Source organism: Dunckerocampus dactyliophorus, chromosome 16 (assembly GCF_027744805.1).
Source record: "Dunckerocampus dactyliophorus isolate RoL2022-P2 chromosome 16, RoL_Ddac_1.1, whole genome shotgun sequence".
NCBI lineage: Eukaryota > Metazoa > Chordata > Actinopteri > Syngnathiformes > Syngnathidae > Dunckerocampus > Dunckerocampus dactyliophorus.
The window spans coordinates 12556083-12572160 of record NC_072834.1 but is presented as its reverse complement, the minus strand read 5'-3'; the positions used below and the strand labels follow the sequence as shown (position 1 = coordinate 12572160).

The window sequence follows — 16078 nt, the reverse complement described above, 5'->3', positions numbered from 1 at the left end:
GTTCATGTTTTTCTTTATCTTCCTGTTTACTTATACACACACATGCGCATTGTGTGTAAAGACGTTTTGTGATGTTCGGAGTGTCCCTGAATGCATCTCGTGTCCTTGTAATGAGAATGAGAAAGAGAAAGATTGAATAGACTAGACACGTGTATGAGTGGGAGATAGTACTGTATATGGTGTTGGAATTGTACTGCTGTGTGTGTTCAGGTCAGAATGAAGTTATAAAACAGTGTTAGGCTCTGTGTGACTCTGTGAGGACGCTCCACTGTGCTTATGACGACGGACACGTCTGCCGTCATAACAGAGACGCGCTTGCTCTGGTGCGCATGCGTTAATTACACAAAAAATGTTACGTAATTAATGAAGCAATTTACTTACCGCTGTTAACGCCTTATTTTTGACAGTCCTATCCCTTACACATTTTTTTTTACCATTCCATGTTGCTGGTAGTAAGAAACTAGCAAGAATCTGTGACATTACGAGACAGTGTTATAAAAAAATACTGTACATGAAGACAGGTGAGGTATTTGTAACATTAAAAAACGAGCCGTGGTACCATATGTAGCACTGACTGGGAAAAGTTTGGACACCCCTGTATTTAAGTATTGTGGCCAGTGAGGGTTAGTAAGAATGATACACAGCCTGGCATTTAAAGAATGACTGCTCTTTATTCTGCTGGATTTTGAACAACAACGGGAAAAAAAACATCATCGAGCAACAGAAGTATGAGCAAGTCACACATTAAGCAAAAGCTGCATACTATAATTTCACATACAAAAAGACTTGATGAATCAAACATTTCCGCAGCCAACAGGATCAATACTTTTATAGCTGCACTTATATTACGTCATCTAGGTCTCCAACCCCCCACCCCCACAAAAGCTCGAAATCAATGCCCAGTTGAATAAAATGTTTCCCTCGAGACACAAATGATATTGTTTTTTGTGAAATGCGCGACGCAGGTAATAAGCTAAAATGAAAACGTCAACTCCTCACACGGCAAGGCTACTTGGAAATTGTTGATTTTGCATTTCAGTCACGGACAATTAAAAATGTGAAACACATGTAATATCTATCTTTAAATCTCCACAATATATTAAATATATTTTCTATACGACTTAATTTTTGAAATCTATTTTAAGAGCGTCTTCAGGCAAGCCATCATAGTGGAATAATGAAAATATGGCCATTTTGACTTGGGTTCTATGGCTTTAAGTGATGTTCTTATACATATTTTTTTACAGTACACACGTTAACATTTACAAATATCATTCATTCTAATGGGTGATGCTGGTTTGCATCACTTGCAATTGCAGCACTGAAGATGAATGCTTTATGCTATAATAAAAAAATAAATGCATAAGAGAAAAAAATGCACTGGCACTCAAAGATCTTCTAGAACAGTCTTTTCCCACACAAAAAGAAATAACGCTTTTAAATGTCTCTACATGGCCCCAAGTAAAAGCATCTGGAACCTTTTGAACGTCCGAGATGTAGCGTAATCTAGAATAAGTGTGCAATAACTCACTGCAGCAGCAAATAAAGCGAGTGTAAGCAGAAAGCAACGCATCCTTTGCATGCCGTTGAAGGCTAGCGTGACAATGTGGAAACTGCTACACATGCGCCACATTGAACGTTCTAGAACCCACGTTCAACTCAGTCATATACTTCCAACTCCATCTCTCAGGATAGAACCAATAAATGTACACAAATTACACCCTGAGATTTGATTAAAGTAAAAATATCCTTCAATGGCTATTACAGACATGCAGCCTGCCATCTTAGCACATAATAATCAATAACTCGCGGAGTCAACATGGGCCACTGGACTGGTGATACTGATGCACTTGTACCAGTGATACTGGTAGATGTGTGTTGTGTGTGACATGGTGTTGCAAATTAAGAAACATCCTTCTGAGGGCTTTGCCTGACTCACTGCATAACAAGAACAAATGAAAAGATGCAGATTTACAGCACAACATACATCAGCATACACTGCAGTACATACAGTACACATTGGTCATTTACAGTACAATGGATGCTCATTTGTCAAAGTAAGCTGATATGAAGCTAGAGGGTAGGACAACCTCATCTATCAGGCTTTTCCATACTGTATAGCAGTGGTGGGCCAGCAAGACTATCGGACGCACTGACCTACATTTACAACTTCAATTCTAGTATTTGTTCCACGATTTTACTCTGAATTAAAAGTCGATCACCTTCATTTCCTAGTGTGTTTCTTGGCTGCACTGCTTCCAGCACGTGAATGTGTTTGTTAGATTTTTGTTTTTGTCCAATCAGATTTCAACTTCTATGCGTTGCCATGTGACGGTAATCTGCCTAGGGCCTTCAGAAGCAGTAGTGCAGGCCTATATCACTTAAACACAATTAGCAATGGAGCTGTTCCCTTAGCCAAACAGATTTGAGATTCGCCTCACAGGGCCAGCTGGCGGGCCCACAAAAAACGTCAGCAATTTTCCATCTTCTGATTGGTTGATCAGAGCAAAACTGTTGGACAAATATAGTCTCAACCTGGAAAGGAGGACAGATTTTGGCTCACAACAAGTATCTCTGGTGAGTGCAATGTACTTTGTTTGCATTTTGTTCTTGTCACGTTATTAGATAACTATTGATTCTGCACTATTCCAGATAATGTTCTAGTGTAGAGATTTGCAGTTGTCTGCTTGGTAAATTTGCCCGAGTGCCAAATTAGTAACGTAAAAATAAGTAACGTAATGCTCCATGTTACTCGCAGAAATGTAAGTCAGGCGTATCGGCGACAATGTGTTATTTGGAAGGTAAAGGGATAACTGGGTTTCATGCTTTAGTAATAATGGTATTCATCCCCAATACACGAAATGCCTCTCTGTGTAATGCCACGCCTTGTTATATTATGTTTTTGGATATTATTGATGCTTTCCATAAATGTGACGTGATAGTGGTGGTATTAAGAGGTGGAGGGGTTACGTCGGTTATGTCCCCACTGAAGGCCCAGGTACATAATGCACGGCGCACCACTGTTGTACAGCAAACAGTAGTGATGTGCGGATCGATACTGAAATATCGATACCTCCGATACCAGCGCTTCAGGCTCTAAAATCAATCCTCAAAAGAATCAGTACTTTTGATACTTAATGATAATAATCCTTATCATATATAATGATGATCATTCATCATATAGGAACTAGTGGAAAGTAAGCACATGATTGAGATCTTGGCAAAATGATACGCGGATGGTGGGAACTGCTTTTTCTTCCGCCCGCGTATGTGCGTAATACGCAAGCGCAGCAGAACACCGCTCCTCCGCCTGTCAGTCTCAGTCGGCTGAAACTAGCCGATCGTAAACGGAACCATGTGTGAATTGCGAATAATGTTTTCACTCTTATAGTACATATAATAATTGACTTTCTTATACACTTATAAAATAATTATAGTTATACATTATTATACAACAATTCTTATGTCCTATATAATTATAAATTATAATTACAATCATTTATTTCCATGGTTGTATTATTTTACATACTTTTTTTCATTGTTTAAAATACCATTTTCACATACAGTATTTTATAGGATTCTGTCCTTGGTTATTAGTTTGGCTTTATTGTGAATCACCCCGCTACCTCAATATGCTTCAGGGTAAAAATAAAGAAAGAAATTACTCTGATGTCTTGTATTCTTTATGCTATGATTTGAAATACACTACTTTTTTTAAATGTATTTGCACAAAGTATCGGTATCGCACATCACTAGCAAACAGTACTTTTCCTATACAATATATAGTAAGAGATCCACGGCACATTGGTGTGCGTGCAATGCAGAAATGCAGCATCATGGAGCTAAAACTCAACATAGTGAGTGACCACCAATGGGAGTGGAGAATACTGTTGATTGACAGATGAGGACGTAGTGGCACAAGCTAGTGAAGAATACAAGATTGAAAAGGCGTTTCCTGTACGCATGCACCTTAAAAATAAGATCTGCATGTCAGCCCTTTTTGCCCTTCATCCGCTGATTCTCATCTGACGTCTCGGTCAGCCATTTAAAAATCTCCTCTAGAATTTCTTCCAATAATTCAATCATGCGTCCATTCACTTGTTATTTCCTGTTAGCTTCAGCTGGGCCACCTGGGCTTGCGTCAATTTACTCTGAATGTCAACATGTCTGTCAAAGAAGCAGACTATCGCCGGCTCGTTAAGCAGCGACGCCAGGACCTGCTCGAATGAAAAGGACCATTCCATGTCGGCGAGCTCGGGACCTGCCTCCTGGGGGCTAGAGGTGGCTGAGCTTTCGGTGGTGGGAGGGGATTCGTCGTCTGCAGCCGCGTGAGTGGACTTTGTGGACGAGGCCGGGCTGCTGGGCTCCTGTAGCCTCCGGCCCACCTCCTCCATCCTCAGAAGGAGGCTGGTGACGTGTGCCACGGCACGGTACAAGGACTCCTCCTCTGGATCGCCATGGAAGATGTTGTACAAGGCCTTCGAGAACTGAATGAACTGAGCCTGAGATTAAAAAAAAAAAATACATATGCATATACTGTACATACAGTACATACAGTATACACACATACATACATATATGTACACACGTATATATATGTACATATATACATATACATTTATACATACGTTTGTGATGCAAATGTATTACTCTTTTGAACACATACTGTTAAGCAAAACGCTTAATTTAAGAGACCCCAGCAACTAGCCGGAACTACTTTCCTCCACAACGAAAACCAACCAGACCTCAGCTCACGGGACGAATTGGGGAGGAAAGTCACAGTTGAAGCACTACACTGCTGATGGGGATGTCATACAACTTCATGTCAAAAAATCCGAACTATCCTTTTAAGACTCAGAGTCAACCCGCACCTTAATTAACTAACTAACTGATGAATATTTTTTTAATAAATAATGTAAAGAAGTCAATAAGAGAAAACACTGAGTTACCTGATTAATTCTAGGGAGGTCCTTGATGGCTTCCTCTTTCCTCAGTATTTCATTCTGCCATTGTTTCAGGTAGGCCTGCAGATCGACTTTTCCTCTACCTGTCCATTTCACAGAAAGACAATCACACACAAGTGTGCATTCGCACAAACCATTTTACGACATATGGCTGTAAAATACCTCTCTCGGGACTTTTCTTAATCACACCATCTTCTGGAAGATCAAATTCTGTCAAGTACAAACAACTGGTGAGCAAACCACAACTAAGAAAACTTCTCAGAGGAAAATCAATGCAATGAAGGGCAGAGGATACTTTAAGGAAAGGGAAAAGTGAGACTGTTAGAAGGAAGAAGCAGTAAAGAGGCTGACCAGGAAGTCTAGTCAAGTGAGGAGAGTCTTCAGCGGCTGGAAAAAAGTTGGGGAGTCTTGGTTCCTGTACGTGCAAAGGACCTGTGAAAGCTAGAATAGACTGACTGTAAGTGCACTGAGAGACAGCATGAAGGAACAGAGGAGCAACAGCAAGAAAATATCAAAGAAGAAAACATTGGTCAACTACTCTATGCCTACTTATCCCTATCAAATAGAATACAAGCGGTTTGGCGCATAACAAGACTCGGTGATCTTGAACTCAGTGAATTTAAGCCCCTCCCCCCGCTCACCCATTGCCGTGGGAGCATACAAGCATTTCATTTTGTGCGCATCGAACGCTAATCAGCACAAGGTAGCAGTGACATTGGATGTGCTGCTGGGGCGACATGACAAGCAGCTATGATTAACGGCCATATGGAGAATTTCAGGAACCTCCAAGTCTCCTCTTAAAGCGGTCTGCAAAGATTTTATCCCACCCTCTTCCTGGTCCACGTAAAATACGACCCACTAATGCACACGCATGCAACAAATGGAGAATGTTATGTTACAAAAGCAGTGTTTGGAAAAGCGTACCATTTCACTCACTACTTAAACAGGAGTTTAGCAACCATTTTTAAATCCATTCCTTCTCAATGAGCTCTTCTGTAACGGGAGGAAAATGGATGGATGGATGGATGGAAGTTCACCAGTTAAAAAAATCATGCTTAGGTCATGCAAGGTATAAAACATTTCAAAATGTAACTGTTTTTTTGTGACGCAGTTAAGTAATGAAAAAAGTCTTTGTCAAGTCCAATATTTTGTCATTGTGGCAGCCAGGCCCTGACCATCTAGTGTGCATGGTGTTCAAACGAGAGAAGCTGTCCTTGGTGACGAAGTATTGAGACTCTCACATAGCCACATTCTACCTACTGCTGCCAAGCTGTCAGCTGTAAATTCAACACTTTGTCCTCGTAAAATGCCTTCACAGCGATCGTTACCATGACAAAGATCTTTTACCCCACATGGGCTATTCTTGATGCTGCCTTCAAGCACACAGTGCCAATCATGCAGATGAGAGTCACACACATTCAAGGACACTCTCTCTCCCTCCCTTGGGCAATGTGCTCACTGAATAAACACTGCTTCCGCTGATATGGGCTTGTTCACTGGCATGACAACAGTGACTTCACTTTAGGCTGCTTCTGTGTTGACTGCACTATTTGCTACACTATAACAATAATTGTCTTTGTGAGGAGAACAATTAAGTCCCTTGATTGGTTCATCAATGGACTAAAGAGTCCCAAGACATTTGTCCATAACATGTTAATACAGACTAGAAGGCATCTGACTTCTTCATGGTTGCTGAAAACAAGAAGTTCAGTCGGTACTGACTTTCTTACCGATAGCCGATATAATAAGGAAGCCATCACCAAATGGCGGACTTCGGTCCGGATCTGTACCCAGTGATGGCCCTCGACGAACCCGTGACCATTTAAAGTGAATGGGAGCTATAATAACATATAATCATGCTCGCGGACCGATCGCAGCGGCAGTTTGCGTGTGCAGTTACTTCACTTATTGCGGTTAAAACGGTGACGCCACTCAAAATGAGCCAACGAAATCGTTTGTTTACTTGCTGAGCGAATGAGAACCATGGCTCGCTCAAAACTCAGTTGATCGAGAAAACCGAACATTTAAAAGTGAATGGATGGACCAATATATGTTAATTCTTCCAGAACCCAGTGCTACACCGCTGTCTCTCATGTGCCCTGAAACTGCAGCGCTGGTCAAAAGCGGAAATGTGAGGCGACATTACCTGAAAAAACACAGGTGATTCGAGGGGAAGTATATCCACGGATGTCTGATGTGAGAGCGCGGAAAGTAACCCCGCTTAGAGCACAGAATGTAAAATCTACGAGAGTCATAGCGCATTAATTTATAGCACAGCAACACGCAAATGAGTGTTCACTAAGGATTGTGTGGATATTGGAGCAAAACAAAACATCTTGAGAGTTGTGAAGGAGTGCTTTTAGAGATCTTTCTCTGTTGCAGAGTTGTTGTTGAATTCAGTTTTTACTTTTCCACTTGTGTGTGCTATTTGGGTTAGTGAATAAAATGCAAAAATCCTTACATTCATTGATGCAATACATCATTGGCCCATTTTGTCCAGTAATTGAGAAATGGATGTAGCTTAGAGCTAACTTTTCTAAAGGGATGTCAGCCTCAGCACACATTGCTACAAAATCTTCAACAAACTGTAATGCCCGTGCTTGTGATTAAGGAAGATGGAGTCACAGATGTAATTCCAATCGCGTTAATGTAAGATGTTTTAATGACACCCTTATTTTCTTTACACAATTACAACAATGACAAATGTGACAAACAGCGCTCTTATTTTGAAAGCCGGAATGTGTTGTGTGTGTGTGTTAAGAATGGCAATTGACGGTTGATACGCGCCGGGTGCAAGATAAACGTGCCTCTCGTCTTTTTTCACTTAAACCTGCATGTCGTCAGTGGAAATGTAAAATGGTCCTTACATTAAAGCAGTAAAACACAACTTGGAGTTTCCAAGGTTTTTCGCCGCTGTTTCAACATGTTTAGTGTTTGTAATGTCCCTGTTATCAACCAGCGGTGAGAGCGGCACTTCTTGTGCGAGCTCCCTTCACCGTGATGCAACAGTTCGGGCGAGAGGTAATTACCGCTCTAGCTACGGAGCCGAATATCCAACGTCCAACGTGAAGCTAACTTCACCACGGACATGTCTACACCGTGGTGTTACGTTTCGTTCTTGCAGGTCGAGTGGTAACCAACTTTGAGGCGCATTACTGCACCTACCATGTTGGAGTGTGGCTCAGAGTTATGAACGTGATACGGCAACCAGATCGGCCTGATCTCGTGGCGGAAGCCGATATTATTCGATCATCACAGCGGATCGGTAGCCTGAAGATCGGATCGGGACATCCCTATTTCATTAGATGTGATATTCATATAAGCTAGTCTGTTTGACGCAATTTAATACTATGTAAAAAATTGAGGGAAAGGCTTCTTGAGATGTTATCTGTACTTCTGTGAAAAAGGTGTCGGACGTTTCGCTCCTCATCCGAAGAGCTTCGTCAGCGAACTAACAAGTGCTGGTAGCCGAGGCCTTAAATACAGTAAGAGTGGGCGGAATTGGTGTGCCAACACCCTACTCCTATTGGTTCCTTACACTAAGCCTGGGCGGAGTAGTGGTATAATCCTCTCCTGCCATTAGCACCTCCGATCAAAGCCTACTACAGGGAGCTACACTTCCCTTTGATCGGAGGTGCTAATGGCAGGAGAAGATTATACCACTACTCCGCCCAGGCTTAGTGTAAGGAACCAATAGGAGTAGGGTGTTGGCACACCAATTCCGCCCACTCTTACTGTATTTAAGGCCTAAGCTACCAGCACTTGTTAGTTCGCTGACGAAGCTCTTCGGATGAGGAGCGAAACGTCCGACACATTCCTCACAGAAGTACAGATGATGTCTCAAGAAGCCTTTCCCTCGATGGACAACTCCTGTACGACTGAGAGCCTACACAGACGTATGTAAAAAATTGCATAAACGGACCTTACTCAATTTTAATTGAAAGACCCCTGTCATAACGGATTAAATTTATACACTGTAGCGGCTTTTACAAGGTACACAAAGCGCTTCGCAGGGAACCCACAAATCAGACAAATCAGAAATTCAGTCACAAATTCATTCACATTCACATTGTGGGAGCGAAGTGTTTTGCCCGAGGACAACAGTGACTGGGATGCAGGAGGCGGGCTACGAACCACCAACCTTCGGGTTTCTGCTCTACCTGCTGAGCCACTACCACTTGCACTTTATGCCGATATCAACCAATACCAATACAAGCAGCAGATCTTCCCTGAAGCTAATGTAACAAATGAACATGTAATGCTTCTTTTCCTGTGATGCTACTGGATGCTGTGTGGAGCACGTCATCACTCGCACACTGATATCATTGCCGGCAGAAAAACCAGTACCGATATGAACTGATATCTCATTTTTATATCGGTTGGGCAATATAATTGGATATCCTCACTTCTATTTAGTTTCTGTAGCTTGCCATGACCTGCATTACTGAGACATTGTCACTTACCTGGTGGCAGATGCAGCTTGAAGAGGAACTTAAGCTTATTTGTGAAAGACCCACAGTACAAAGTATCTACAGGAGAAGCAAGATCGTGTTAGAAGACAAATGTGAATAAGAGCTACAGACAAAGGAAGTGTGAACACTCACCAAGCGCACAACAGAACTCCTTGAAGTTGACTAAACCATCCTGGTTCTCGTCGATAAGGCGGAAAACCCAAAGCGAAAGGGTGCTTTTGTTGGTGCAAAAAGCCCAAGGCTCCAGCAGGGAGAAGAGCACCGTAAACTGCTGAAAGGCCAGCTGGTACTGCTCCAAGTACGCCAGGCTCGGGTCGTGATGGAGCAGTGCAGGGCTTTTCATGGTCCAGTAGCAGCTGAGAAAATGCTGCCTCTGAAATGAAATAGATATATATTTTTTTTTCCAGAGTTTGGCTGGTCCTGCAACTTATAGTCAGGTACAGCTTTATACACACACACACACACACACACACACACACGCACACACACACACACACACACACACACATACAGACCCTTTCCAAAAAATTAGAATGTCATGGAGAAGTTGTTTAATTTCCATAATTCCATTCAAAAAGTTAAACTTTCATAGATTATAGATTCAGGGCCCACAATTTAAACGATTTCAAGTGTTTGTTTATTTTTACGTAATTTGGGTTTCCAGCTCATAAAACCCACGAAAACAGGAATTCAAAAAATTAGAATACTGTGAAGAAATCACCATTTACTTCAGTTTTTGCAGGAAAAAAAGAAAGAAATTAGGATCACATCAAATCAATCAAAATATGGTACTTTTAAAACGATATGTCAATCTTCAATACTTGGTTGGGAATCCCTTTGCCTTAATCACTGCCTCGATGCGACGTGGCATTGAAGCAATCAGCCTGTGGCATTGTCTGGGAGTTATGGAAGCCCAGATTTCCTTGATGCTTGCTGTCAGCTCTTCTTTGTTGTTGGGTCTGGTGCCCCTCATTTTCCTCTTGAGAATACCCCATAGATTCTCAATGGGGTTTGGGTCCGGTGAGTTGGCTGGCCAGTCAAGCTCTGTGATGGCATGGGCATCAAACCAGGTTTTGGTGCTTCTGGCGGTATGGGCAGGGACCAGGTCCTGCTAGAAGATGAAATCTGCATCTCCATACAGATCCTCAGCAGAAGGAATCATGAAGTCCTCTAAAACATTCTGGTAGACTGTTGCGGTGACCTTGGATTTAAGAAAGCAGAGTTTACCAACACCTGCACCGGACATTGCACCCCAAATCATGACGGACTGTGGATATTTCACACTGGACCTCAGGCAGCTTGGGTTCTGTTCCTCACCCGTCTTCCTCCAAACCCTTGGACCTTGATTCCCAAATGAAAGGCACACTTTACTTTCATCGGAAAAGAGGACCTTGGACCACTGGCCAACAGTCCAGTCCTTCTTCTCCGTGGCCCAGTGGAGACGCTTCCTATGTTGGCTCAGGTTCACAAGTGGCTTGACCCGAGGAACCCCACAGTTGTAGCCCATCTCCCGGATGCGTCTGAATGCCTCATTCCACTCTTTCTGGATCTCTGCCAGATTCTTGAATCTTCCCTGTTTGATAATCCGCTGAAGCCCACGGTCATCTCTTTTGCTGGTGCATCTTCTCCTGCCACATTTTGCCCTTCCTCTAGATTTTCCATTGATATGCTTGGACACAGCAATCTGTGAACAACCAGCCTCCTTAGCTATGAACTTTTGTGGCTTACCCATCCTATGGAGGGTATCAATGATGGTCTTCTGGCCAGTTGTCATGTCTGCAGTCTTCCCCATATTGAACCCAACGGAGACAATTGAACCAAACTGAAGCAATTTAATGACACCTGGGGAAGCCTGTGCAGGTGATTTGACTTTAGTAGATGATTAGTGTGTGACACTCAGTTTAAAACATTCATGCCCTGCAAAATTTGGGCTGATTTCTTCACAGTATTCTAATTTTTTGAATTCCTGTTTTCGTGGGTTTAATGAGCTGGAAGCCCAAATTATGTAAAAATAAACAAATAAATACTTGAAATCGTTTAAATTGTGGGCCCTGAATCTATAATCTATGAAAGTTTAACTTTTTGAATGGAATTATGGAAATTAAACAACTTTTCCATGACATTCTAATTTTTTGGAAAGGGTCTGTATATATATATATATATATATTGTGACATACTATATATATATATATATATATATATATATATATATATATATAGTATGTCACAAAAGTGAGTACACCCTTGACATTTCTGCAAATATTTTATTATATCTTTTCATGGGACAACACTGAAGAAATGAAACTTTGCTACAATGTAAAGTAGTCAGTGTACAGCTTGTATAACAGTGTAAATTTACTGTTCCCTTCAAAATAACTCAATACACTCAATACATAGTAAATTTCCCCGCTGTGGGATCAATAAAGTACATACAATACACAGACCTTAATGTCTAAACTGCAGGCAACAAAAGTGAATACACCCCAAGTGAAAATGTCCAAATTGGGCCAAAAGTGTCAATATTTTGTGTGGCCACCATTATTTTCCAGCACTGCCTTAACCCTCTTGGGCATGGAGTTCACCAGAGCTTCACAGGTTGCCACTGGAATCCTCTTCCACTCCTCCATGACGACATCACGGAGCTGGTGGATGTTAGAGACCTTGTGCTCCTTCACCTTCAGTTTGAGGATGCCCCACAGATGCTCAATAGGATTTAGGTCCGGAGACATGCTTGGCCAGTCCATCACATTCACCCTTAACTTCTTTAGCAAAGCAGTGGTTGTCTTGGAGGTGTGTTTGGGGTCGTTGTCATGTTGGAATACTGCCCTGCGGCCCAGTTTCCGAAGGGAGGGGATCAAGCTCTGCTTCAGGATGTCACAGTACATGTTGGCATTCATGGTTCCCTCAATGAACTGTAGCTCCCCAGTGCCGGCAGCACTCATGCAGCCCCAGACCATGACACTCCCACCACCATGTTTGACTGTAGGTAAAACACACTCGTCTTTGTACTCCTCACCTGGTTTCCGCCACACACGCTTGACACCATCTGAACCAAATAAGTTTATCTTGGTCTCATCAGACCACAGGACATGGTTCCAGTAATCCATGTCTTTAGTCTGCTTATCTTCAGCAAACTGTTTGCGGGCTTTCTTATGCATCATCTTTAGAAGAGGCTTCTTTCTGGGATGACAGCCATGCAGACCAATTTGATGCAGAGTGCGACGTATGGTCTGAGCACTGACAGGTTGACCACCCATCCCTTCAACCTCTGCAGCAATGCTGGCAGCACTCAGGCGTCTATTTTCCAAAGACAACCTCTGGATATGACGCTGGGCACGTGCACTCAACTTCTTTGGTCGACCATGGCGAGGCCTGTTCTGAGTGGAACCTGTGATGTTAAACTGCTGTATGGTCTTGGCCACCGTGCTGCTGCTCAGTTTCAGAGTGTTGGCAATCTTCTTATAGCCTAAGCCATCTTCGTGTAGCGCAACAATTCTTTTTTTCAGATCCTCAGAGAGTTCTTTGCCATGTTAAACTTCCAGTGACCAGTATGAGAGAGTGTGAGAGTGATAAAACCAAATTTAACACACCTGCTCCCCATTCACACCTGAGACCTTGTAACACTAATGGGTCACATGACACTGGGGAAAGAAAATGGCTAATTGGGCCCAATTTGGACATTTTCACTTAGGGGTGTATTCACTTTTGTTGCCTGCAGTTTAGACATTAAGGTCTGTGTATTGAGTTATTTTGAGGGGACAGTAAATTTACACTGTTACACAAGCTGTACACTGACTACTTTACATTGTAGCAAAGTTTCATTTCTTCAGTGGTGTCCCATGAAAAGATATAATAAAATATTTGCAGAAATGTGAGGGGTGTACTCACTTTTGTGACATACTGTATATATATATATATATATATGTATATATATATATATATATATATATATATATATATATATATATATATATATATATATATATATATATATGTGTGTGTGTGTGTGTGTGTGTGTGTGTGTGTGTGTGTGTGTATATATCCATCCATATGCATATACATACACACACAGTTATCATTTAAGTTATCATTTATTTAAGACATAAAGATCAGATTGTACTTGGACAAAGTCTTGTGGCATACGAATATAATGTACGGTAGAAATAATATTTTCCTTTGAAAACACAAACATGCTACAAAAACATCCCAACATAATGTCAGGGTGCCTTGGTAAGAATAATTAATATTGTGTACGACTCCTATGAGCTTGTAGGACGCCATCCATACGTCTCAGCAATCACCCAAATAACTAATTGATAAAATCATCTGGAATGGCAAAGAAAGCAGTCTTGTACGACTCCCAGACTTCATCAAGATTTAGTTTAATCTTCCAAGCCTCCTCCTTCATCTACTGTAACCCCAAACATACTCATTAACGTTCATGTCTGGTGACTGGGCTGGCCAGTCCTGGAGCATCTTGGCCTTCTTCACCATCAGGAAGTTTAATGTGGAGGCTGAAGTGTGAGAAGGAGCGGCATCCTGCTGAAGAATTTGCCCTTTCTTGTAATTTGGGAGGGAATGGGCAGCAAGAATTTAGAGCGAACTAAACAACCGTGTTGCATTTGCCAAGGCCCACAACTCGGAGAAAGGATGGACAGTGGAAAAGTGGCAGAGGGTTGATTTTTCTGATGAATAATTCATTAAACTGCATCCCAATCACCACAAATACTGCAAAAGACCTGTTGGAACCTGTATGAACCCAAGATTCACCCATAAAACCGTCAAGTTTGGTGGAGGAGTATCATGGCTTAGGGTTACATCCAGTATGGGGGGGGAGCATCAGTCTGCAGAGTAGATGGCAACATCAACAGCCTTAAGTATCAAAAATACATGTTGCTCATTACCTTCCGAATCACAAGAGATGGCAAATTCTTCAGCGGGATGGTGCTCCTTCTCATACTTCAGCCTCCATATTAAAGTTCCCGATAGCGAAGATTTAAGAGTTATTTTTGCTTTTGTGTGTGTGTACTCACTTTGAACAAATTGTACAGTTGATCAAGCTGGGCTGCAGTAAATTTGACTTCTTGGGATACGACACGAATCTGCAAACAAGTCCATCTTTACTGACGTGCCAAAGATGCTGTAATAATAAGAATGCAGTGGTCACTTACAACATTTTGCTTAGTCGTGTCCTCCAGTGTCTGGATCACAAACAGCTTGTTTTTTCTCCGTGAACTTTCGACTTCCTCAGAGCGAATGCTGCCATATTTCTAGCAAGCAAAAGGTGATCAGTCAATCACATGTTAACCAGAGTAAACAAAATGGAATAAAACACTGCAGAACCTCGTAGGCTTCTCGGATCAGTTCACTGATGTCTACTTTGAAGTGGGATTTATCGTTGTTGGCCACGGGAGCTTGCTGCACCGTTGGTGGCAGCGGGCTGTCTTTGTTTGTGACACTATCAAAAAATCTGAAAAAGCAAAAAGTGAGGATGAGTCAAATGTGAATTCAGAGGAGCTTCATAGAAAACTCAACATACTTGTTGAGGATGGTGACTGCTTCCGCATCATCGTGGCAGCTGATCAGAGCCTCCATGTTGTAGTTGAGCACGGCCAGGCCGAGCTGCAGGATGGCTTTGATGCCGTCGTAGAAAAAGCAGTCCACCACGTTCACGGCGCTTTCTATGGGCAGTACGCTGATGAACAGCGTGAGAAACCAAGACAAGGACACTGACGAGAAGAAACTCAGGTCTGTCATGTTCTCCACCAGCTGGGGAAGGTTCTCTCGAATCAGATCCTCAAAAACAGCCTGGTCGACCAAAGCACCTGAAGAAACGACGACACCATCGGCGCATCAAGCCTGAATGATTGTTTAGTTAATATTGAGCTGATGATGCAACTAAAGGATGGACATGCAATCTTCATGTGTGTGCGTGTGTTTTTTGTTTTAATCGTTACTGTATTGACACAAAAAAAAAAATCCAAACCTACATGGCCCTGTGTGAAAAAGTGATTGCCCCCTAAACCTAATAATTGGTCGGTCCACCCTGAGCAGGAACAACTGCAATCAAGCGTTTGTGATAACTTGCAATGAGTCTCTTAAAGTGCTGAGGAGGAATTTTGGCCCGCTCATCTTTGCAGAATTGTTGTAATTCAGCCACATTGGAGGGTTTTCCAGCATGAACCGCCTTTTTAAGATCATGCCACAGCATCTCAATAGGATTCAGGTCAGGACTTTGACTAGGCTTTTTTTTTTCTTCAGCCATTCAGTGGTGGACTTGCTGGTGTGTTTTGGATCATTGTCCTGCTGGAGAACTCAAGTTCATTTCAGCCTGAGGTCACAAACAGATGGCTGGACATTCTCCTTCTGGATTTTTTTGGTAGACAGCAGAATTCATAGTTCCATTTATCACAGCAAGTCTTCCAGTTCCTGAAGCAGCAAAACAGCCCCAGACCATCACACTACCACCACCATATTTTACTGTTGGAATGATGTTCTTTTTCTGAAATGCCGCGTTACTTTTATGCCAGATGTAATGGAACACACACCTTCCAAAAAGCTAAACTTTTATCTCGTCAAACCGCAGAGTATTTTCCCAAAGGTCTTGGGGATCATTAAGATGTTTTCTGGCAATATTGAGCC

The 16078-nt window shown here is 42.2% G+C and overlaps 1 protein-coding gene across 4 annotated transcripts in view; it reads right to left on the bottom strand.

Annotated features, from left to right (window-relative positions):
- Nucleotides 1-669: 669 nt before the first annotated feature.
- tbc1d8b (TBC1 domain family member 8B) overlaps nucleotides 670-16078 on the bottom strand; it is a 30648-nt gene continuing 15239 nt past the window's right edge. For 3 of the 4 annotated variants that reach the window (XM_054755212.1, XM_054755213.1, XM_054755215.1), the window contains exons 12-21: nucleotides 14976-15261; nucleotides 14780-14906; nucleotides 14608-14706; nucleotides 14470-14538; nucleotides 9569-9809; nucleotides 9428-9493; nucleotides 5316-5405; nucleotides 5127-5174; nucleotides 4950-5047; nucleotides 670-4502 (exon numbers count right to left, since the gene is read on the bottom strand). In XM_054755212.1, coding sequence (XP_054611187.1) covers nucleotides 4095-4502; nucleotides 4950-5047; nucleotides 5127-5174; nucleotides 5316-5405; nucleotides 9428-9493; nucleotides 9569-9809; nucleotides 14470-14538; nucleotides 14608-14706; nucleotides 14780-14906; nucleotides 14976-15261 — 1532 coding nt within the window. In that variant the 3' untranslated portion in view covers nucleotides 670-4094. The remainder of the gene's footprint in view (nucleotides 4503-4949; nucleotides 5048-5126; nucleotides 5175-5315; nucleotides 5406-9427; nucleotides 9494-9568; nucleotides 9810-14469; nucleotides 14539-14607; nucleotides 14707-14779; nucleotides 14907-14975; nucleotides 15262-16078) is intronic. The other variant, XM_054755216.1, reaches the window with a different exon arrangement.